Source organism: Pholis gunnellus, assembly GCF_910591455.1.
Source record: "Pholis gunnellus genome assembly, chromosome: 4".
Taxonomy (NCBI): Eukaryota; Metazoa; Chordata; class Actinopteri; order Perciformes; family Pholidae; genus Pholis; species Pholis gunnellus.
The window spans coordinates 9585371-9609809 of NC_136530.1; the positions used below are offsets into that span (position 1 = coordinate 9585371).

Sequence of the window (24439 nt, forward strand, 5' to 3'; positions counted from 1 at the left end):
CCGTCACACCTTCCTTGTCCTACCTGTCAGTGTACTCCTAACAACCACTAACCCCTGACAATTTGAAGATCAGCAAGTGTGACCTTTGACCTTCCTTTACAGCCCTGTACAATATCCGTGTTCCTGCTGCAACATCAAGCAGAGCAGAAAGAAGCTTCTAAAACCGACCGAGCGCTCAGGCACTGAAAAATGAATAGAACAAAAACAACACTTTGGGACAATATTTATCGATTTTGTAACCCTTTTTTCTGTTTTATGAAGAAGAAAAAAAAATGGAATCACATGCAAAGCACATGTACATAGTTTTGTGTATGTTTGGATCGATGTGTGTGTATATGATGTTGACTAGCAACCCAACTGTATTTACTGTACAGAGTTTGTCTTTGATTAGATCATTTATTATTTGTTTAGCTCCTGTAGGTTGGAAACATTCACAATAATCTCATTACATTCAGGCTCATTTTGTCTTTCTCATTGATGTGTTTCTTTGTATAGGCTCATTAAATCTAATTTTATCAATGTTACTACAATAAAACGTGTGTCTAAAACGTTGTCGTTTCACAAGGAATCTTATTTGGGGGGTAACATGAATATTCACCTGTTGAGTGAGTGGATCTTAGGCGTGAATGGACAGGAGGCACCGCGTGTTGTCTAGGCCTGCTAGCTTTGTTATGATGACTCCTATGTGGTGTAGTCACCCTTTAAGAAGTGGGTCGGCGCAGGATTAGTCAGGCAGAGCGCATCACAGCTCATTTGGAGTCGAGGAACACTAAACCCTGCTATTCTGAGCTTTTACTGCGTGAGACAGAAGACTACAAGGTCCAATCACAGAGAAGGAAAACACCACAAAAATCCTGAATTCTTTATAGTTAATAACAGGATGATGTAATTCAGAGTCTATCGGCAGTCAGCCGTTTTAAATTCCATGGTTTCATTATTGAAATATGTTACTACAACGTACATCCATTGTAGTGGGAAAAGTGAAATAGCAGAGCATATGCTTCTCTCATTCCCACCATTTAACCACCGACTTGCTCGAGTGGAGCCGCTGAATAGACTGTGGTAGCACTGGGCAGCTTCCAGGTATGAATATGTAAAACTTTATGAGTGTGAACAGGGCCTTGCTGAAACAATCCTGGATAAATAAAGGTATAATGCTTCTTCCAGACCAACTTTGTGTAGTTTTGTTTGATTTTTACGATCGGTTTGAAATAATTAAAGTATATTTACCTCCTTTCCTTACAAAGCCAAACTCTGGTGCTTAAGCAACAAGTCTTTGGATTGACAGCAGAAACAATTTCACGTGCAAACTTCAGCTTTTGCTGCATGTGTACGCGATCATTTGTTTGTTAAAACCTTCGACCTTGCCCATCTTGTGACCTGCTCCTGTGTGGACGGCGTGGATCAAAACAAGCCAGCATGCACCCATTTGATTGGTCATTGGGCTGAAGGGAGGTGGTGGTAATTCAGACTGACAGTGAGCTGCTTCAGTGAATCATACTAACACACACACACATGCACACGCACACACCTTCATTGTAGACCATTAAGAAACACGGCTGACGACTCATCTGCTATTGAACGTTTCTACGACACAGACTGTGAGGAAAGGTAAGGAACTACATAAAGAACATATTCAACTAATGTGATTAATGTGAGTTCAGGTGCAAACCTCAACTAAAGCCAAAGGAAAGCTGCGTTAGAATTGTATTGTACTGTACAGCTCAAGTGCAGCCTGTTAGATATTAGATATTAGATATTAGATATTTTAAATGCTCTGAATTTGTGTGCAGTTAAAGCCACTGAGGACATCTTGCACTACGGGCAGCACTTTACAGAGGCTCCTCTAGATCTGTTAATAACTTAAAAGTTCAACAAGCTTAAGAAAAAGGGCTTAAGCTTTGTTTTGTGATTTCATTGATCTCTGTCGCTGTTCTTATCAAAAACTGCAGCTGAAGCCAGTGAATTGTTTGTAGTAACAAGATGTTGAAGGGACAGTTTGGGTGTTTTTTGACTGTTACAGACTTTGACTGTATTATTAATTGCGTTAATGGGGATTATAAATGACTTGATTCAGCCGTGTCCCTCAAATATCACCCTCTCTTTAGCACAGCAGGTAAATGGGTCACCTGTCCTGGACCCTTTGTGCCGCCCGGCCCAGATCCAATTAATCATGATGGCTGACCTGCCATGACTTCATTAACAGGCACTCTTAAAATTATAATCAGGGCGTCCGGCTGTCTAACAAGTCAGCAATTAGGACATGGACGTGTTGAAATATTTCTGGGGTGTTTCTTCCTGACAGTGTGGTTAAGAGCTTGGATCAAAGGATTAACCTGACTGTACCTTCAACCTTGACAGGATAGTTGGTGACCTTAATTACTTATAATAGAAATGGTGTTTTGGTCAAAAGACATTCATTCCAAACCATTTTCTTTATAAAATGATTCACGCTAAAATGTCCTGTGTATCCCATTCTTGTAGAAATGGTTGCCAAACCTTTTACCCTGTAGATTTACGCTGGCTCAACAGATTTTAATCTGCTCTTGGCATACATCTGAGCTTCCTCTGTTGCTGTCTTACCCCCATCTGTCCGTCCGTCGCAGAACAATGTCAGGACCGAGGCCTGTGGTGCTGAGCGGCCCCTCTGGAGCAGGGAAGAGTACTCTGATGAAGAGGCTGATGAAGGATCACGAGGGCGTCTTCGGATTCAGCGTGTCACGTACGTTTGTGTGCCAACTGGTCATTGGCGTCCGTCGCAGCGTCCTGTCTGAGGATGAAGTAGGACAGGAGTGACAGTCTCTCCGCTTGAATGAAGCTTAAACTCTGAACATGCCAATAGATGTTGAATCAGTAAATATTTTAATGCTGAGACTTTGCAGGAATTCCACTTTAATATCTATCAAAAGCAACATAACTGATGATTCATTACCTTATTTCTGGGTGGGTTTTAATGATGAAATCCTCTCCTCACAGACACAACAAGAAGTCCTCGACCGGGAGAGGAAGATGGCAAAGGTACAGTCGAAACAGACTTTTTAGCATCTGCACAAGTGTTACAAGTGGGTGGTTGATGTTCTGCGCACCCTCACAGGGCAATAGGACCATCATGCTCTGTGACTCACCGTACATGAGCCCTGGACTTGAGTTTTAAATCTGTAGAATTTTGATAAAAGAGTATTTTACACCTCTTTGCTTTTTGTTTCTGTACCATGTTTCCCAGCGTCCCCGACCTGCCCATTCTAAAATAACGCTCACAACACTTCTTACTCCCAAGTGAACTGCACAAATGGCTTTGTCCCCGCTGTATGGCTCGCTTGATATAAAGAGATCAACCTCTTTCTGTTCCTTTTTTGCTTTCTCCATAGGGCTGAACGCGCTCCCAATGCTTCTGGGGGCTACTTTACTGCCCATAGCAGCCGTCTTCTCCGTTAAAGCCTTAGAACAGTCTACCTCGTGTCCAAACGAATCAGAAATCACAGATAAAGGTGACCTTAGTGTGATTCCTGATCACAGTTTTTAAGGCAGAGGGGTTACTTTCATCATCCTGACACGCTGCCACGCTGCCATTGGACTTGTATAGGAACTGGTCATGTGACACACAAAAATAGAAAAGACAAAAAAACAAACATTTAATGATCTAAGGAATTTGGAGCAAACAGTTTACACTTTGGAGTAAAAAGCTTTTGAAAATAGCCCCCCCCGATGCCTCGGTAGTGATTCCCATTTCCCACTGTGGCTGGTGGAGTATTGATGATTTGCAAGCAACCATTAGCATCATGGGAGAAAGATTCATAACATAGTTATTTTGGTAAATAGAGGATCCGTCTGAGCTTTTCAAACACTGCTGTCATGTCCATTTAATTATTGTGTTAAAATACTCTGGAAAAGATAACTGTTCTTCTGTAAGATGCTGTTTATTTTCTTGATTATCATTTTTATTAACCTAGAACACAACAGTGGATTTTGCTTCCTTTGGGTCAAACTGAGGTTTCGATCTTTCATCGGAATATTTTATGCGGTGCAGTTTTCTTGAGTGCTGTTTAAAAGTACTGTCTGCCATGTTTTCAGGCTTATTATCTATTTGTTTACAGCACAGCCAATTCCTATTATATCCAGCGTTCCCCTTCAGATTGTTACTTCAGTCTGAGCTGACTCTCATGCTAATGATTGTGTGCTATCGCAGTGTGCATCAGTGTTAGAAGTAGTAACGTGTTTGTTTCTAAAACTATGCAGTTTTAGATCCCCAGAGGTTTTGATTTTGTGAAAATGTGAGCCTATTGTCCATACCATATGGTATGGACAGTATAATGTGTTCTGTCATAGTTTTTACAAAGTATTTGACAAAATACATATTTCTCATCTTTCCAGGCTTTTCCTATGTACACACAGTCTCAAAGCTGTCTTAGAGGAGAACATCATACACTTGAAGACACACTGTCACCATTTTTCAAGTTTTCATGGCAGAGTTATATTGAATATTCATGATGCATCTTACAGACTACCACTTCACAATGAAGGAGGCCATGCAGGAGGGAATCGACAATGGAGACTTCATCGAAAACACTGAGTTTTCAGGAAACATGTATGGAACGAGGTACATTTTTTAATCCCTGCGCGAATGCCACCACATTTTTCACCATGTCATCAAGAGAAACCTCTGTAAGACTATAAGACTGTTGTATTACTTAAAAGACTACAATCAGGCGTTGCCACAGGGATCAAGAGGATATGTAATTGCCTGGTGGCAGATGGCAGATCTTCAACCCCCCCAGTTAAAAAAGAGCAACGCTGCGGCTCAGCACAGTGACAGGGTGTCACGTTTAATCTCTCCCTCTTATTCTGAAGATAATACACACTCAATGTGCGAGTGTGAGCAGCTTGGATCATTGCAGCGATCCTCTTACTTTAGTCACGACGAGCACAACATGACACGATTACACTCTCCATACCTGGTTGAACATCGCCAAGCCCCATCCATGTTCAGATGTATAGTCCTGGTAGTTTAAAGAACCTCTTGTTTTATACGTTTTTTATAATTTAACAACGCATTGATTCTCTAGTAAAGCTGCCATAGAAGATGTGCTGGCCATGAACAAAATCTGCATCTTAGATGTGGAACTCCAGGGGGTGAAGAGGATTAAAGAGACTGACCTGAACCCCATCTACATCTCCATCCAGCCTCCCTCCATGGAGATCCTGGTAAATGTCCAACTTTATATAACTGCATTAATGTAATATAATGCAATACTTCAATGTAATTTTGTATCCATTAAACTCTGTTCTTGATTGTGCAAAGTGGGCTATCAATGAGTCATATATATGCTAATTTCTGACATTTAAGGTTTTTTTTGTTGCTTTTTTTGCTTTGATCATAATAAATTCATACCAAGATTTCCATTAAAAAAACTCCTAAATAGTGAGGTACAAGTTAGTCTGATAACAATTAAAATGTAAAACAAATACAACTTTGTGAAATGTGTGAACTGCAGACATGACAGCTGTTGTGTTACTTCGTTGAGCAGCTCTTGGTTCAAAGATGATGTCTTGTTTTATTGTCTTTCTCAGGAAACTCGTCTGAGGGACAGACAGACAGAGACAGAGGAGAGTTTACAGAAACGCCTGGAGGCCGCACGCATCGATATGGAGCTCAGTAGGTTTCTCAGCTGTTCATTGTTGATATGATGCTGAAATAAAGACAACCATTGCAGCTGATCCAATTCTCTTCTCCAGGTAACGAGCCTGGAGTGTTTGATGTTATTATCATCAATGATGACTTAGAGAAGGCTTACGAGGAGCTGAAAGATATCCTCAATGATGTAAGTAAAACTGTAAATTATCCTTTCTCTTACTTATTTCACAAATACTTTGCAGCTATTCTCTGCCATCTGTTGCATAGATCATTGTATATTCATGATACTCTGGACAAGAACATTGATTGAACGCACAAAAATGATCGTCATCTCTCTTTAAACAGGAAATCCAGAAAATTCAGGAGGCAAAATCATAAGAAGGAAACAGTAACCAGTCTTTGATCTGCTGGAGAAGAACCAAAACGTGTGACTCTGGCCTGAATAACTCCGTGTTAGGGGTTGTGTTAGATTTAGCAAAACCAGTGGTTGATATCTAGGTATGAAAATCCTGACCCATAGGTCAGTGCCAGCTGAAAATAAAAATAAAAGGTACAACTGCCAAATTCAGTGCTACATTTGGTTTTCATAAGCCAAAGTTTGAGAACTGGCCAAATGTGGAGTCCACCTCAGTACCACCAGTCAGTACCTCATCGCAAAATAGTTGTTGTTGAATTCTGATACAGTAGAAATAAATTCCCTACCAGTTAAGTGTATGATTACTTTGACTAATATAACAGTATTTAAATAATTGCTGCATATAATTTAACCATTATGAAGGAGGTCTATGCATCTAATATATAAACCTTGCATATATTACATTTCAATCATTTGCATGTACTTTTGTGTGTTTGTGTGCAAATGAGACTGAATAAAGATCGTGAGGACAATGACTTACCACTTTTGTGCCATTTAATTAATATTTCATCCATCAACTCATTCTTATGGAAGCCCATTCCCGTCAGCAAAATAAAATAAAAAATCCATCCGAAAAAATTATATATATATCCACCCATATATTTTCTGTTTTGCCGGAAAAAATACGACATGCAATTCTACACAAGGTAACTATTACTGGTGACTTTTGTAAATGTTAGATGTTATATATCATTATAAGTATTAATATGTAGAATTACATGTCGTTTTCATGGAAAGTCAGGCGAGGGGATGAAGGGACCTGTGAGGAGATCATCCGTCACTGAAGCGCATGCGCACTTCTAATCTCTTTTGCTAGCAAAAAAAAAAAAAAACATCATAATCTTTTTTTTATTTATTTTTTTTTACTTTTTTCCAGCTACAAAAAAAAACAAAAAAAAACTTTTTTTTCTGGGTGGATATATATATTATTTATTTTTTGGGTGGATATTTTATTTTTAAATTTTTTTTGGGGTGGATTTTTAATTTTATTTTGCTGGCGGGAATGGGCTTCTATACATTCTGGTGGGTGACTGACCCAATATTTAAGTATTAGGAAACTTAGGTAAAACCTACAAATCTAATCAACTTGCCATTTGTACATTTAATTTTAAGGCAAAACTTGAACATTTTTTAATACAATACATCACTCAGAAAAAACATCTGCTTCTGTATGAAGAAGAATAGCACAGAAAACTGGTTTTACTTTAAGGCCAAACACGTGCATCTGTCTGATTCTTCAGAGCAAAACAACAGTTTCTCGTGTCACAAAATCCCATGCACTCTTAGACTAAACCTTCTCCCTGATTTGTTTCCATATAAACCAAAGCACACTAACAGACACAATGGATAAATACACTTTGAAACACCTTGAAAACTCATTAAGACGCATCACATTTTCAAAATCAGAGGATACTAAAATGATTTTAGAGATCTGGCCTGGCTCCAGCTAGCCAAAAACGAGCCCCACAGGAAACGGCAACATGAAATGTGTTTTAAGGCTGCATAGTTTCTAGAAGCCCCCACAGCGGTGCCTCACTGGAAGAACGGGCCTTGAAGCTTGGTGCGAACCTGGTCTCGTTTCTCCTCCTTCTGCTTGAGGTAATCTTTAAGCTTGTCCGTGGAGAAACACACTTTGGCGTGTCGGCCTTTGTGTGGGGCACGATGGGCACGCAGCCATTGGTTCTGGAGACACTCGGCTGCAGTGGGTCTCCCCCTACAAAGTTTTTTTTTTAGCATATTAGGATTTACACATTCCTAATTCACTGACACGACTTCTCACACAAATAAACACTCTGATGCAAACTGCTTTTTTCAGATAGACGCTCACCAGGATTTGTTGTTCAGGCTGCTCTTCATGAAGTTTAAGGCTCCCTCTGACAAACCGGGGTAACAGCGTCCAAACTGGATCTTCCCTTTCTTGATGTTTCTGTCTTGCTCCCAGCTGTGCTCTGCATGGAACGGGCTGTCGGCACTCAACCTAGTGAAGAAAGGGAAAAACACACATACATTTTACAAAAATACGAACAGCATAGTATATTAGTAAATTCAGCATCTTAGGACAACTATTGGACTGAATCAGCCTTCATAATTAAATCTTACATAATGAAAAATAACATTTTCTAAAGAAAGAGAATGTGGATGATTCATTCTTTAGAATTGTCATTTTGTCCACTATCATACCTGCTATTTAGACAAATGTCAGACTTTGTTCTGATATTTTTTTTTCAAAAGTGGGAGCCACATTTATTACATAACAGAAGAAATATACGGAATATTGTCTTTCAACAAAATATTTAATGCAACAATTCACCTATATCTCTATACTTACATGATGAAGGACAGAACTCCAATAGCCCAGACGTCAGTTTCAGGCCCAACACCCTGACCTTCCAGGATTTCCGGAGCTTTAGGAAGGACAATATAAACTGACAAAACAGACAGAAACAGGATATTGTCCATAAAGAGTTGTGCCGTTACTGGCAATGCCACATTCACTCACAATATTAATTTTCTGAATTAGGTAAATGACTCAAACAAGAAAAATGGATTAAAATAAGATAAGAAAATGGACTTGGATTTGTTAGATAGGATCAGCTGAGGTGGATGAAGTTAGGCTGAATTATTTCCATCCATCAATCCGTCCTCCCTTAAAGAAAGTGTACCTTTGCTGCGGCAGTCTGTTGGAGGCCATCACAGTCAAAGGTTTAGTACATTAGGAGAATCCACAACAATGCACGCATCACAATCTTACACAATTTAGTTTGCCTTTTGATATTAAACAAGAAATACTTCAGTACCTTTGCTCTCCGATAGGCCATGGATGTGCTCGATGTTGAGAGGCTGACCGGGCGTGAATGACTGAGCCGAGCCCAAGTCGACTATCTTCAGGTGGTTAGAGTCATCCACCAGCATGTTGTCAGACTTCAGGTCCAGGTGGACGACTCGACGGCTGTGCAGGTAGTCAACGGCACTCAGGATCTGAACCAGCAGCTCGGCGACGTGATTCTCTGCGTACAGATCTCTGAGAGGGCGTAAAACACAGACAGAAAATTGGTTGAGCAAAAATAAACTTTTTGCCAGAAGCAACGAATTTCTCAGAAAATCTGTTGCTTATTTTTTTCGCAGTCTTCTTAGACTAACTAGAGCGTCTTATTTTGGAATCATATGTTGATCAGTTCTGCCTGAAACATCTCTCCTACAGACCTTTTAGGACTAAATAAAGAGTTTTAAAGAAGTAATATGTAGGCTTTCCGCTGTATGGACTACTTGATAATGTTACTCAGCGTATAAATCCATACTATTTGGTTGCAGGCTTATGTTTCTCAAGCCTTTCCTTTACCTCGATGCCAGACTGTAGAGCAGCTCCTTGCCGGGACAGAGCTCCTCCACTAACACCAAGTACAAGGAGGTGAAATAGGCAGTGTGCAGCTGCACCAGGTGAGTGTGATGAAGCCTCTTCAGCAGCTGGTACTCCCTCAGCACCAGCTGTCTCTGCTCTGCCTGGTAAGGGGTGATCTTGGCAACAAACACTTGGCTGGTCTCAGCATCCCTGCACAGGCTGACTACGCTGAAACGACCCCTGTAGGAGAGAACCAAACAAAAGAAGAATATAACATCAATATGACATATTAGTGCCCAAATAATGCCGAAATGAAGAAAACAAACTAAAAACAGTAAGTACATTTTTTTTTTTAATCAAAGATAAGTTGCTTAAAATCGCTACCTGTTGATCTCAGAGAGGAAATTGTAGTTCTTGTGTCGTTCCGACACAGTCATCTTTGACCCCAGTGACTCAGTCCGGATTAGAGGAATGTGAATTTCTGTACAGCAGAATAAATACAGGTGAAAACATTGCAACCTTTTTGTGTCGTAGCTGTTTGCACATTTCACAGTTGATGAGTATATCATTGCTATAAATATTGAAAACACCAAACCAGTGACAGCAAACATCTTGCCTTCAGGATGAGTAGCCATAACAACGGGCGCTGAAGCATCGCTGAAAGGTCCTGCTCCTGTCTTGGTGATGCAACCCACCCTGAACACATAAGAGGCTCCTCTGGGTAAGTCCTTCACCACATAGCAGCTTTCGGTCACCTCCTCCGACAGGACCGTCCAGTCCGCACCTGAGGAGGTGCATGACAAGAGAGTTTTACTCTGAAATCCACACCTACTGCAAATATTAATGCTCTCTCAGATTAATGCAACAGTGACATTTGTAATGTCACTGCTTATTACCGGTTAGTCGTTTGTGTTTATTCTGCTGTACAGAAATTCACATTCCTTTTCTGTATTATTCACAGAATTCATTGTTTTAGTATTTCATCCCACTATTTGACTGTACATAGATAAACATTTATAACGTATATGTGATTACCTTTATGAGTAGAGGAATGTGTTATGCATCTTCAACACAATATTTCAGTAACTTGATTTTCATATGTAATGAATGCAAAAGGGGAAAAAGTTAAACCAATAAAAATGTGGTAGTTACTGAGAAGTACCAAATATCAATTGAAAAGAAATATCTAGTTCGTCATTTCTGGGGCATGCTTGATGAGATATATTTTGATATTTCTAAGTGCGGAACGGTAATCACATTTGTCCAATTTGAATTCTTCTTCACACAAACCACTAATTGAATTCCTGTGCTGCTGCATCATCTCTGAGAACCCACCGTCTGTACAGTACTGCACACAGTAGGTGACAGGGTCACTACTGGACTGGACTGGTTTCCAAACTAGCAGGACTCCACCTCCATCTAACTGGAGCACTTCAGCCTTGTTGGGACGGACCAGCAGATCTGGAAATTATGGAGTAGATCAAACATACACAGCCAGACTTATAGCAAAATGAGAATACCAGGTTTTCAGGCCATCTCGGAGTGGAAATGCATAATACACAGAATGTAGCGTATTCATTACCTTTTGTCTTTTTGAAAGCAGGTATTTTAAATGAAGGCAATAGTTTGGAGGTCTTCTTTTTTGGACTCTCAGGACCAGTTCTATGCTGTCTTTCAGGTGGGACGGGAGCTGATCCCTTTACTATTGCCCCTGTTGTAAAAGACAAAACACCAAAAGGAAAAACAAAATGTTACATTTTGATAAAAAGACAGTTTAGATGTATATTATAATATAACTGAGACTAGCAAAAAATATAGAAATAATGCCCATATCCTAATGTCTATATGATGTATTTTTAGCTTTCTTAATATGGATGCTGCCTAACATCATTTTCTGTTTATTGAAAAATGTGCATAATTTGCAATAGCTCACCTCCTTTACTCACATCCTCCTTACTGGAAGACCTGGAAAACAGCTTGGTCAAGCTGGAGGCTGAAGCTCTCATTTTCTTCCTCAGAGACATGGTGGGAGTATCTGGCTTCATGATTTCTCCTAGCGTGGGTCCTAGCTCTGTGCTGTCCAGCTGGGAGTATGAATGGCCAGTCCAGGACTGCCTGCGGAACATCTTCAGCAGTCCCAGCTTGGGTGACTTTCCTGTGGGTGGCCGGGCTTCGAGGGCTGGAGCAGATCCATGCCTTTGGAGGCCACATCCCTCCTTCTTGTCCCTGGCCCTGGGAGGCCTCTCTGGAGTCAGAGAAGAGAGGCTGGGACTAGGGCTCGCTGTAAGTGGTGTCCCCGGCTGACCTCTGCTCGATAAATTGGGGTTGGAGTTCGTGCGGTTACGCGGCGGCGCCTGAGGTAACAAGCTCCTAGGTTTAACTTCTTGGAATGAGCATGGGGATGCTGAAATCAGAGGCTCCCCTCGATCATCATACCCTTCACTCTCTCCTGATCTGGATCTCCCTCTGAGATGACCATGACTCAGCTCCTCATAAGAGCCGAGTCTACTTGAAGACTCAGAGCCACCATGCTCCAAAATGGACGACTCAGCCAGAGACCCCTGTGAGCCAGCGAAGGTGTCGCTCGCTCCTGCCTGCTCCTGATCCATCCTGGGGCTAACTCTGTCTCCAGCAAGGAGGCTTGAGGGAACAGATGATCCAGTACGCATGGCGGCCCCTTGTGTTGGAGCGACGGAGCCTCTTCTTCTTGTGGGTCGCCGTGGGCTCGGGATGGCTAAGAAGTTTCTCCCTGCCACTTCATCATCTGTCAAATCTTCCTTCAGACTTTGAGAGCCTTCTTCCTCACCTGACATTGTGCGCTTGGGTGAGCTGGGAGATCGTCGAGAACACTCATCAAGAGACCTGCTCCTCCTGTGAGGGGGTACGTTGGTGTGGGCGAGGCCAACACCACTGTCAAAGGAACAGGACTTCTGCATTGTAGGCTGGACAGATCCCCGTCTCTGGCCACGATTGGTCTCCGTCTCATCCTCCACATATTCAATAAGAGGCTCGTTGAGACGTCCTGAAAAGCTTCTCCGGAGTGGCTTGCGGCCTCTCTCCTGCTTTTTGGCCTGGAACTTGTCCCGTAATGTCATGTGTCTGGCGGACATGGGTGAAAGCTGATGGGAGGTGCTGTAGAAAGTGCTTCGGATGACGCTGCCACGAGGGATACGTCCTCCGTCACTCCCTGAACCCTCATCCCCATCAGATAGGTAGAGAGATTGACTACTGTCTCTGCTGAACCTACGCTCCCTCTGAGGTGTCTGTTGACCGGATACATCTGACGACGCAACTGACTGCCTACTCGTACTTCGCTCCAGTACGCTCCTCCTTCCTACCAGCTCCCCATCCTCTTCCTCTAATATAATTTCCTCTTCTGCTTCAAGGTGGAGTTTGGCAAAATGCTCAGGGATTTGCGCTCTCTCCGTTAAAGGATCATACTCCTCCTCAGTGTCTTCCTCGTCCTCAGTCGGGCTGCAGTACTGGAAAAAGTCCAAAGAGTCAGCTTCATCATACTCAGAAGAGGAGCCACTGCTCGGAGAGGTGCTGCTGTGTTCCTGGGGCTCGCGGGGCACTGTCACCGCAGTCTCTCTGAGAGGAGCGTCCAGCAGCTCAGGGATGAGCCTCAGTGTGAGAACTGACCCAATGCAAGTCAAAGAACGCTGGCGAAATAGATGGAAGAGATATTGGTGAAGACAGACTTAGACAACAGCTTTCCTTTTCAGGACAATATATAATCATGTTCACCCTCAAGATTATCAACATTACAAGAAACCAGTTAGGACTTCCTGCTGTGCCCAGAAGTTGTGGTTTCGAAGAAGACTGGTAACTCACCTGCCATTTCCTTTTTGAGATGAAGACTTTCAAAGTCTTTGTGTTGATTTCATCCGTGTCTTCACCTGCATATTCGTCCTGTGGACACAATATTTGTGTTTTAGTTGTGTTCCTAAGTTAGAGTAGTATGTTTTTTTTTATCCAGTGAAGCTTGATTAAAACACAGATTGTGTTGTATTTCCTCTCACCTGGAGCCATTCGTGGCTCAAGCACTCAAACGCAGATGGTCGCTTTCTGGGTAGAGGAAAATCGTGAAGAGTCAGAATTGTGTTATGTTGCACCATGAAACCACACCTATCAGTGTTGTCAGGATGTGCTGGCAACCTGAGCCCACCACTACATCTCACCGCAGTTGTGTGAGAACCACTAGAGGTGGTTGCAAATGTTATCTTATTCTAAGAGTGATATTCTTATATTGGCATTGGATCAAACGTCTGGCAGTAATGTGAAAGGGGTGATACTACAGCCACAAAGAATGATAAGCCTACTTAATGCAGCATTCAGTCACTTTCCAATACATTTCTTGTTTTCCAGATTTGTGGTCGAGCCTCACAATACCTCACTTTTGATCAGTGAAGGTTCAAAATTAGCTAAATGTAGCTTTTACAGGAATGGGTTTGATTTGTTAAATCAGAAGTGGTATCACTGGTGCTTATCACTGTATGCTCATTTGTCACATGAAATGGGACTTTCTTTCATTTGCATTACGTTTAGAAAATATGCTTGATGACTTCGAGAGACTGGATGTGGCAGTGCAAGCAATACAAAACTGGTTCCCTACTCTGGATCTGGCTGTAGGAGCATGTGGAGAAAGTTCTGGGCTTCAGGGCTCCTGTTCGTAACGTCGGGGGCATCCCAGTTTTGGGTCCCCTCCCCCACCCTTAGCAGTGTTGCACGGTCCGTCTCACCCACGAAAGGGCATCGGCACACCAAACTATCAAGAAAAAGATAAAGCGTGATGTAAATAGTCAAAAGAAACTCAGGTCATATGCACGGCTTTTTGATAATTGAAAATTATATTTTGTGATGATTTTTAGAATATTATTAAAAGTGCAGTGATACATACCATATATAGGCTATAACACCTACAGACCTAGCAGAGAGAGAAAGAGGTATTAATGTAATGTTGTCTCATTTTACTCTGTTTTAAATTGTACACGGTTTTATTTAAATCACACAAATACTATCTGATGCAAGTCTCAATTTGCCAGATTAATAGTTATTTCATTTACCAAATATCAGCGGCCACAGTGACTGGTTCTTGGTGAACAATTTCCGGCGCAACAAACTCTGGTGTACCAAACATGCTGTATTGGTGTCTGGATGTGTCTATTTCTTGGCAGAAGCCAAAGTCACAGATCTTGATCTCATCTCTGGGCGGATACACCATTAGGATATTTTCAGGCTGAAGGCAGTATGAATAAAAATGTAAAAGTCAAGAACCACATAAAAATAATGACAGTTAATAATGCAATGTAGGACCACAAAATCTCACTTTAATGTCCAGGTGCAACATGTTCATGCTGTGAATGTGACCAACTCCTTCAAGGATTTGCTGGATGTATGACTGGATCTGAAATAAAGTGTAGCATATTAGCCAAGAGCCATTCATAATATTTGGAAGATAAAAGTAATTTCGTCAGGAAGATTCACCTCTTTCTCTGTAACTGATCCTTTCAGTAATAAATGGTCAAGTAGTCCATGAGAACAGCAGCTAGAAATGGTGTTAAAGAACTCTTAATTGAATACAAATCACTGTGAGGGGAGAAAAAGTGATTATATTGCGGCATTCAACAGAAAGGATACATTTCTGTGATCAGCACCAGAGTGCGTCTGGTACAAAAGAAGTCCAGCAGACAGGCCACTCTGGGGTGAGCCAGACGGGATAGCAAGTCCCTCTCCTGGAAGGACCTGGTCCGAGTGCTGCTCCGCAGAGGCAGGAACTTGGCAGCAAACACCTCACCTGTTCGTCTGTGGACGACACGCTTCACTACCCCGAAGGTTCCCCTAAAACGCAAGGAGATGATGTTGATCGTATCAGATCTTCACAGGGCTCGTGGGCAGATTGGACATGCAGCAATTTAAATTAAAGGCTCACCTTCCAATTTCCTCGTGGACATCATAGACGGAGAATAACTTCCTTCTCTTGCCCAGCTCCACCTCTCTCTCCTGACACTCCAGTGGACCTGCAGAGAAAACAAAACCTTTGAATAAAACAGGTTCACCACTTGGACCAACATCGATCACAATAGATTCCTTAACTTCCTTACAGTAATATCATTTTGTGACATCTAATGAATTAATATATGTCTTTAGAAGTAGAATAATGATGCATTACTGTTGTCTCACCTTCCTCCACTGTCAGCTCAGCCTGGCATGAGTCATGGCCAGAGTCATTGTAGGCGAAGCAGGTGTATATGCCACTGTCCTCACCCTCGGGGCACACTATGGTCGCTGAGCAGCGGGCTCCATGCTGTGATATCTCTACATTCTCATTGAGTGCAAGCTCCTCTCCATCCTCCAATCAGAGAGGAAAGAGTTAAGTTTTAACAGGGACAGCTACATGGTCTCCCAAATCTGTTCAAACTTTGTCTTGTGACAAAACAAACATAATACCCTCCCCCTGTGACATCTGTGACCTGCAAGGGTGGAAGTTTAACCCCCAAAATAGGCTATTCTTCATAGTCAGTGTGACTAAACTATTTATTATTTAACAAGAAGAAAATATAAAACTTGAAATAAAAGAAAAATGGTGCGATATATAATTCGCACTCTGTATGGTACCCATGTTTCCCTTGTTAAATATAGGCACATAACATAGTTTGCATAGTAGGAATACAATATTTCTTTTCATGGAAGAACCCAGCCACCAACCCTTCAGGTATGATCTACAGTGCTCCTACCTTGTACCACTGTATGTTAGGAGTAGGTCTTCCTGTAATGATGGCAGTAAATGTGGCTGGTTGGCCAGGCTCTACACACAGGTCCTCAGTGGCTACCTGGATGGAGGGAGGAGCTGAGCAGGAGAAAAGATCAGTTAGTATTCACACAGAGTTTGATAGAAGTCATACTTATGTTAAAGAGACAACGATACCATCTGTAATTTCCTGCATTTGCTCAGAGATGAAGATCTCCTCTTCTTCCTCTAGGTAACACAGAGGCTGCTGTACCTCCTGATCCATGGATGTCGAGGCAGGAACAGCCTCTTCAGTGCTACATTCAGCTCTGGAGACAAAGAAAAAGGTAAGAATAAAGCACGACGGATCATTCAAGGGGAAAAAACTCACTATTCACAAAACTACTTATTGGATTCTACGATTTTATTTTTTTACTCTTTAACCACCTAATTCTAATCTTACAATTGTGACACTAATAAATCAACCAACCACAGACAAAGTTTACCAGGTCGAGGCTGATGCCAGTTTACAGGAATGTTAATGAAGTAATGTGAGTGGCACTAAACGTACTGTTCAGGGTGTCCAGGAGGGAAAAGCATCTTAGCAATAGAGGTGGGGCTGAAATCCGTCTGTAGCCATTTCTTCACAAAGGCAGTCGACCAACCCTCTGAGTCTGCATCTATGAAAACCAAAGTGACACTCAGTGGGAATTTACGGTATATTTTAAGGAATTATTATGTCACACTGGCTGTACTTTACTGAATCATTGGAAAAGTGAAGAAAATACATTACCTTACATACCGGGAATAGTAATAATGATAATTTCTTACCTCAGTATGCGAGGGTTTAAACCCACTAACCCAACACATCAACAGGACATGAGCGTATGCCCACTCCTGCATGGCGGTAAAGGGAACACCTGCCCAGCACATGACCATCTTGTGTTCGTAGGAGTTAGCTGGGCATGCATTGGCAAGAGGAGAAAGGGGAATGTCGAGTGGTTATTTGTTGTTATCATGACAATGATGACTTACATGGAAGGGTCCATGTGAGGAAGTTCCTGCTTTAGGAATAGTAGAGGGAAGATGTAGGTTATGGACAATGGAAGGGCAAACATGGTGAACTGGTGTCAAAAATACAGAAAAAAAGAATGTATATACACTACCGTTCAAAAGTTTGGGGTCACCCAGACAATTTCGTGTCAATTTTCAGTTTCTTCGCAATTTCTCGCATGCAATAGCCTTCATTTCGAAGAACAAGAATAGACTGGCGAGTTTCACATGAAAGTCCTCTTTTTCTGGCCATGTTGAGAGTATAATCGAACCCACAAATGTGATGCTCCAGATACTCCTATGTAGATATTTCATTAAAAACCAGACGTTTCCACCTAGAATAGTCATTAACCACATTAACAATGTATAGAGTGTATTTCTGATTAATTTAATGTTATCTTCATTGAAAGAAACAGTGCTTTTCTTTGAGAAATAAGGACATTTCTAAGTGACCCCAAACTTTTGAACGGTAGTGTATATGTAAGTGAGATAACTTTATATTCTGTTTAAAGAATATCGTCAAACTTACAGTTCTTTTCGTCAACATCTAATAATATTCTGCTGTAGTCTACAACTTTTATTTCTGACCTTATGTGATAGTAACAGTGATACCTTGATATATATTACAGTTGGAAAATCACTACATATTATATTGGACAGTAATAGTGCTACTTGCTATCTCTGTATTTCAATTACTGCTGTTAGTTTCTGGCACCTCAAGGTTCATCATTATGTATCCTAATGTCAGTCTAGTCTGTTTCAACCCATGCCCCCTGTGGAAAGTGGAAACATGATGAAAAACACAAAAACATTATTAATGTCTTTTCATGGGTGAGGATGCTGAGAAGTACAGTATGGTGTCTATGTTGAATGGCAGCCACTAGATCCCGCTGGGTAATGGCAATAGAAGGTTGTTAGAAACAGTTATTGTTAGGTATTAAGTTTGAGGGAGTTTCTATCACATGACTGACTGTAACAACTCGCAAAGTGAAAGACACACAGAAGTGAAAGTGCTTGGCACACACCACAGAGGAACAGATGGAGTGACCCATGAAACACATTAGACCAAAGAGGAAAGATTAACATTGTAATGTACAGGTTTCAGGTCAGGGATGGTTATGTTTAGGTATGAGTTTAATGTTGCTAAGTTCAATGTAGTAGATTGGTAGAAGAGTAGCCACTGATTTTTGCATTCAACAGAGACAGACAACTTGCACTTACAGTATGAAGTGTGCATTAGTCATCACATGCTGCCTTTTAAGTTAAGTAACGTCGATAATCTTTTAAATAGCAATACTAGAAATGGCAAGAAAAAAGCATTTAGAGGGCTGCTTTTAGCTCATGCATTTCACATGATAAACATTCAGTCTATGCCATAATCCCTGGGGATCAAGTGACCACTGGTGTGAGTGTGTGAAATGGAAAAAAGGAAAATGGCATCAACTGGGTAGAATGGATAGTGGTAGTGGTTGAAAGTGGAAATTGATGCACATTGTTGCAGTTTGTTGGAAAGTGAAGAGATGTCATATGATGTGGAGTAAAAAGGGTGACGGGATCAGATGTGAGGTGAACTGGAGTGAAACTGGACAATGGCATGTGCTTCATCCCTTCTCAAACACAGCTAAACTAGTGGGAGTGAGGAGCATCCACGTGAAAACCCTGTCTTGGGTTTCCATCCTGTGTGGAGAATCTTTACCTTCAGTGGCTCTGGCTGTCCTACCTTTAGGAGGCAAGTCCTGTGGTTGGTCGTCCTCGATGTTGATCGTTGGTACATAAGCGGGGCACAGCCCTGCTTTGCACTTGATGCAGCCAAACTCATTCGAAAGCTAAACGACACAAAACATTTGACGTTATGTGTCTTACAGGGAGATCTCTGATCTGATTTTATAGATAGGAGTTTTATACCTCACACTCATACTGTCCAATATCTGCCTCTGTTGCACTGATGACCGTCAAACACAAGATTCCACTCCGAGCATCATTCAGGATGAAGTATTTTTGCTGGTCAGTCAACTCTCTTCCATCTTTCAACCACCTGCACAACCCAAAGGTGGATGTGTTTCAAACACACAATGATCAAAATAGTATGTAGTAACTACTGTGGCTACTTTTGCTCTGCGTTGCCATACCTGATTCGTGGTAAAGGAGTAGTAAGTGTGGAGCAGGTAAACTGTATATCCTCTCCTTCCAGCAGACAAGCACTCTCCAGCCGACTCACAAATCTGGGTGGAGCTGGAGAGAAGAAGAAATATGATGAGGAATAGACCAATAGTGGCAGTTATGTAATTAGCAGTATAGTAATTTAGCAGTATTGAAAGGCGTATTAGGTCCATTCTATATTTAAAATAAATTTACGAGAAAAAAACTGGGATATTCTCTGGGATTATAAAATCATTCATTTTTAAGAAAAACCTGAGATTAAAGGCACACATTTACGAGACTACAAACTTGTAGGGTATTTTTGTTTTAGTTTTTTTGTCAAGCAACCACTGTGGTAACATGAGCCTCAGAGTGCAAAAATAATAATTATATTAGTATTTATTTATGTTCATAAAGTACATGAAAGAAAACGTGTACATGTATCTTTCAGGACCTTTGTATTGCTCAGAGGTCATCCTTGCCATATGAACACCACTTAAGCCACAAGGAAATTCAGATGGCGTCTAAATTTGTGACTTTAATCTCAGAGAATTATTTTTTTTATTTTCATGTAAATGTATCACTTTATTCTCACTGAATATCCCACTTTATTCCTCAAAATATTACCCCCCCTTCCCACGGATCTGTAATTAATTCATTTTCTTACCTAAAATGGACCTAATACACCACCGCAAGTATTAGTACTTATAGCAGCACTAATAGTAGTAGATATAGTAGTAGTAGTAGTAGATTGAATAGAAGTAGCCATCCATTTAATGTAACAGTAGTTGTAACAGCAAAAACAATAGCGGTAGTGATTGAAGTAACTACAGTGGGGATATTGACGGTAACAATAGGTAGAAGTAATAGTTCTAGTAGTAGTAACAACAATATAAGTAAATGTGACAGCTATAGCCACAGTGATAGTCATACAGGTTTTAGTATAGTAGTAATAGTAGTTGCAGAAGTAGTAAAACTAGTATTGGCAATAGTAGTAGTTGTAACTGTAAGTGTGGCAGTAGTAGTAGTAGAGTAATAATAGTAGTAGTGGCAGTATGAGTTCTAGTGTTAGTATTGGTAATTGTAATTGCAGTCATAATACTATATGATGTAGTAAAAGTAGTAGTAGTAGTAAAAGTATAAATGTTCTGTGTTTCTCTGTGACAGTACATGTATGTACAATGTTCAGACTCACCGCGCACCACAACCTTAGCCAGAGTACCAGCACTGCCCATGGAGCTGGTAGCATAGCAAGCATACTGTCCAGAGTCCTCTGCAGTCATGCTGTCCAGGATTAGACTGCAGATGCCAGACCGGTCTGCTGTGATGATGTGACGGGGGTCGTCCTCTAAAGGAAGGCCGTCTAAGAGGTGGACATCCGATTTATAGTGTGCAACCATCGTTGTAAAAACATCTTAGTACAATATATACAGTATCTACATATCTTAATAAGCTAATTCTGACCTTTGAGCCAGCTGACCAATGGTTTTGGCGATCCTGTGACCTTGCAGGTCAGTTTGATCGTTTGTCCTATCTTTGTTGTGCAGTCAGACAACAGTGACTCAAACACTGGTGGGGCTGTTGATGGACAAAAAAGCAAATACAGAAATCACTCACCAAGCAATGAAAATATTATGCCATATCAATTCCCAAACACAGGGACTAAACCTTTATATCCGAATATCAGAGGTCAATGTAATGCGTTAGCTGCTATTGTAATTTTAAGAAAATAGCATATTAAGTGATAACAGACACGAAAATATTTGATAGTCGTATGATTTACAAACTTACTGTTAGTGGGCAGGCTGGAACGTTGCTGGAGCTCCTTCAGGTCTTTGAGCCAGGAGAGTTTCACCAGGGTGGAGCGGCCCTGCAGTGTGTACCTCCGCACTGAACCCCTGTGCTCATGCCACAGCCCCCAAGACTTTTCATCTCCACCCACAGCCTCCTTTATTTCCACATCGTTCAGCTGGGTAGATTGAAAAGTGAGATTGGGAAGAGGAATTGTCATCACATCTGTGTATTGAACAGTTTATTTTGTCTGTATTGCTTTACTGTCAGAAAGTAGAATATGTAAAAAAAAAAAAAAAAAAAGCATGGCAACAGATCTTACCTTCATTTTGTTCTTGAAGGTGTAGGTGTCACTGTTCATACTGGTGTCTCTTTTCAGTTTACACAGTACAATGCATTCCTTGAAGAGAAAGACTTGCCTTTGATGCCCTCTAGAGGCCGTCTTAATTTCTGGAGATTCCTCCCACACTGTGAAGACTCCCTAAAGGGGGGCAAGTGAGGACATTCTTTTTATCAAAGTGCTCATAGAAGGCTGATAACCTCTCAAGTAATTTGGTGATTGAGGCATTATTATGGAAAAAAGTTTTTAGTTGACTTATTAGTCCAACTTGGTAATAGAAAAGGCCGCCTTACACACTGTTATATTAACTAAATATTACATTTTTCTGGTGAACTTCTGGTGAAACTGTTTGCTCTCGAGCTATTTTTCAGTGGCACTATTATTTTTTTGCTTAAACAAAACAAACAAACAAAAGTTTTAATGTTCATAATGGACCCATGTCAGTCATATAAGTTACCTGTCGCACAGGCTCGCCCAGGGCGATTAGAGGAGCTGGGTAGTTCTCAATGAGGGACACCTGGTGCAGGTTGTCAGACCTCCAGGGTAGACAGGACACCATGGAGAAGGTATCCTCCAAAAGACAGCTGCTCTGGCCACTTTTGGCTTTGTTCTTGATCAGCTCCTGCCAATAACATTTTTATTTACATCTCAGGCGTTACGCTGACTGCAATTTGTGCAACAACAGAACAAGATTACATGCGTAGATTAAATACGAATCTTGTATAGAAATAACAAAATGTCTCGACAATATTCCTGTTTGATTTCCAAGATATGGAAACAAGCCAAAATGTACTATTCAGCCCATGAATAATGTATGCCAAGCATTGCCACTATCACGCTGACATTATTGATCAAGGTTGCAAACATGTATTTGTAAAAAATATAACTGTATGCTGACCTTCAGTAAAGCCTGGTAGGTTTGAATCCTTTCCACTGGTCGCTGGAGGAAGGTGAGGACATCCATGACAGGTGCGTCAGGATTACCAGATTCCGGTAACTCCTGAGGTTTAATGAGCAACAAAGAACAGTAGATCAGTGTAATAATGTTGCTATTCAGCACCTGAGTTTCCACAATGTTCAAGTTAAATGTTGATGTTTAAATGCAAACTGATTTTGTGAATACTTTGAAATACTGTTGGACAGCCTTGTCAGTGACGCAGGCCTCTGCTTGCGCTTGTCCCACCATGTAGTGAAGGTATTTCTCAAAGCCCTCAGCGTACTTGATCAGATGCATGGCCACGTCGTCGTCTGTGGCACATTCTCTCAGCCCGGGAAGGATGGACCTGATACAATAATGTCAACATCAGTCTTGATAGCAGAAAAGGAACACAGTTCAAAGGACATTGGAGAAGATCATGCAGACAGCTGTCCACACAAATCTCCATATGAAACCTCCAATAATATCTCTCTATTCAGAAGTACAATGCATTTCTTGTGTGTTACCTCTCATGTAGAAACACAATGTCCTTGACATTCCTGAAAATGATCTCTTTCTGGTTGAGGATGTTAATGGGGACGTGGCGGCTGGAGTCCAAATAATTTAGCTGGTGAGACGTGAACATCTTCATCTCCTTTACAAACTCCTCCTCTCCATCAATCAGGCCTTGGATCAGTTGGCTAAAGATAAAGGGAATTTGAGGCAGATTAGATGTGATGTGTTTTTACTGTTTGTTATGAGAATAAATAAGTTCTCCGTCATCACAAAAGCCAAGTTATTAACATGCTGGAAGGAAAAAGTGCAAGAATAACCAAAAAGTAGAAATAATAATAAACATAAACGCAATTATAATAATAATAATAGTCCTGTTAGTCCTGTTACGTTCCTCTCGGTTTATGTAACCTGGCAGTAAAATGACGGACCTCAGAGCTCTCCTGTACTCTTCTCCTGTAGACCCAATTCCATCAAGATCCTCTTGAGGTGCTCTCAGTTGCGGGAAGGTCTCCTATTCAAAAGACTGTTGTTAACAAAAGCCTTTTCTCTTCTTATTACTTGAAGAAATTGTCTCTGCTGACAGCAGACCTCACAAACTATATGATTAATGTTTCAGAATATAACATGTTTACACAGTATTAGTGTAGAAACCTGGTTTAAACACCATACCTTCCTCTTCTTCTCCAAGTAGGCTGGACACACCCATCCCTGTCTAGCAGGGTTGGTTTTGGTGGGTTTGGTTCTCACCAGCCACCTGTCAGGATGGACAGAGTCCAGGACCTCTACAAACTGGCCCTCCTTCAGAACAAAACTGTCCTTATTTCCACTGTTTGGACTACAATCAGCACGAGCCACGTACATTTCAAATATCTGAGGTGAAAAAAGAAAATATATATCATCATTTACGGCTCATACAATCAAATAAGCAATACGATTATTACTATTACTACTTCTATTGCTACTACTACTGCTAATATAGTGCATACGTCCAAAATCGTATATCGTGAAAAAAGTACCTCTCGTCTATCCTCGTCTCCTTCTGACTCTGATCCAGAGACGGTACTAGTTAAGGGTGTGTGAGCTCGGTGGTGCTTAGGGGATGGCGTCCTCATTCTACCTTCATGAGCCCCTCCTATGAATGACAGAGAAAAATTAGCTATAGTATACCTGATGGGAAACTTGCTGGGAAGAGGAACAATTAAACACAGCAATTAAAGATCACAACATTGCTTACCTTTGACCTTTAGTAGTTTTTTAGCAGGTTGTGGAGGAGCCATCTGTTCTTTGTCATCATTTGGAGGCACTTGGTCTGCTGCTTCTATTTCTTCCCTGTAACAAAATTCATAGATATTTTGTGTATCTTCATGAGCAGTTAAAAGTTAAAAGATTAGCAATAAAAGTCAGATAACAAACAGATATTCTCTCTGCTGTCTGACCTTGCTGGGCCAGTTCCATCAGGCTCCATCATATCCGGAGCTGTGTCATAATCCGAGGGACTCGACACTGTTGGAAGCAGAAACCATTTAGTATTTACTCTAGATATATTGTAGAGTAAATCGATATTTGT

The 24439-nt window shown here is 41.1% G+C and overlaps 2 protein-coding genes across 8 annotated transcripts in view; one reads left to right on the forward strand and one right to left on the reverse strand.

Moving 5' to 3' along the window:
- Nucleotides 1-2610: 2610 nt before the first annotated feature.
- Nucleotides 2611-6010, forward strand: guk1b (guanylate kinase 1b; the record flags this gene model as incomplete). The annotated part of the gene is made up of 8 exons (XM_079158134.1): nt 2611-2722; nt 2977-3018; nt 3369-3488; nt 4501-4597; nt 5064-5202; nt 5569-5653; nt 5734-5819; nt 5978-6010. 8 exons carry the CDS (start codon nt 2611-2613, stop codon nt 6008-6010), a joined length of 714 nt encoding a protein of 237 aa, XP_079014260.1.
- A 431-nt stretch (nt 6011-6441) lies between these two features.
- Nucleotides 6442-24439, reverse strand: part of obscna (obscurin, cytoskeletal calmodulin and titin-interacting RhoGEF a) — a 44572-nt gene continuing 26574 nt past the window's right edge. For 3 of the 7 annotated variants that reach the window (XM_079158126.1, XM_079158123.1, XM_079158128.1), the window contains 40 exons: nt 24309-24375; nt 24107-24201; nt 23889-24004; nt 23542-23742; nt 23301-23383; nt 22884-23057; nt 22564-22723; nt 22339-22440; nt 21898-22062; nt 21423-21581; nt 21101-21278; nt 20774-20887; nt 20505-20672; nt 19300-19402; nt 19076-19205; nt 18891-18996; nt 16689-16797; nt 16316-16446; nt 16125-16237; nt 15571-15739; nt 15320-15407; nt 15028-15228; nt 14875-14935; nt 14717-14794; nt 14454-14626; nt 14288-14314; nt 14003-14155; nt 13410-13455; nt 13222-13299; nt 11321-13049; nt 10970-11098; nt 10723-10848; nt 10004-10171; nt 9772-9868; nt 9388-9627; nt 8846-9069; nt 8711-8725; nt 8377-8473; nt 7876-8025; nt 6442-7761 (listed from right to left, as the gene is read on the reverse strand). In XM_079158126.1, coding sequence (XP_079014252.1) covers nt 7581-7761; nt 7876-8025; nt 8377-8473; nt 8711-8725; nt 8846-9069; nt 9388-9627; nt 9772-9868; nt 10004-10171; nt 10723-10848; nt 10970-11098; nt 11321-13049; nt 13222-13299; nt 13410-13455; nt 14003-14155; nt 14288-14314; nt 14454-14626; nt 14717-14794; nt 14875-14935; nt 15028-15228; nt 15320-15407; nt 15571-15739; nt 16125-16237; nt 16316-16446; nt 16689-16797; nt 18891-18996; nt 19076-19205; nt 19300-19402; nt 20505-20672; nt 20774-20887; nt 21101-21278; nt 21423-21581; nt 21898-22062; nt 22339-22440; nt 22564-22723; nt 22884-23057; nt 23301-23383; nt 23542-23742; nt 23889-24004; nt 24107-24201; nt 24309-24375 — 6704 coding nt within the window. In that variant the 3' untranslated portion in view covers nt 6442-7580. The remainder of the gene's footprint in view (nt 7762-7875; nt 8026-8376; nt 8474-8710; nt 8726-8845; nt 9070-9387; nt 9628-9771; nt 9869-10003; nt 10172-10722; nt 10849-10969; nt 11099-11320; nt 13050-13221; nt 13300-13409; nt 13456-14002; nt 14156-14287; nt 14315-14453; nt 14627-14716; nt 14795-14874; nt 14936-15027; nt 15229-15319; nt 15408-15570; nt 15740-16124; nt 16238-16315; nt 16447-16688; nt 16798-18890; nt 18997-19075; nt 19206-19299; nt 19403-20504; nt 20673-20773; nt 20888-21100; nt 21279-21422; nt 21582-21897; nt 22063-22338; nt 22441-22563; nt 22724-22883; nt 23058-23300; nt 23384-23541; nt 23743-23888; nt 24005-24106; nt 24202-24308; nt 24376-24439) is intronic. The other 4 variants (XM_079158129.1, XM_079158124.1, XM_079158125.1 and 1 more) reach the window with 3 other exon arrangements.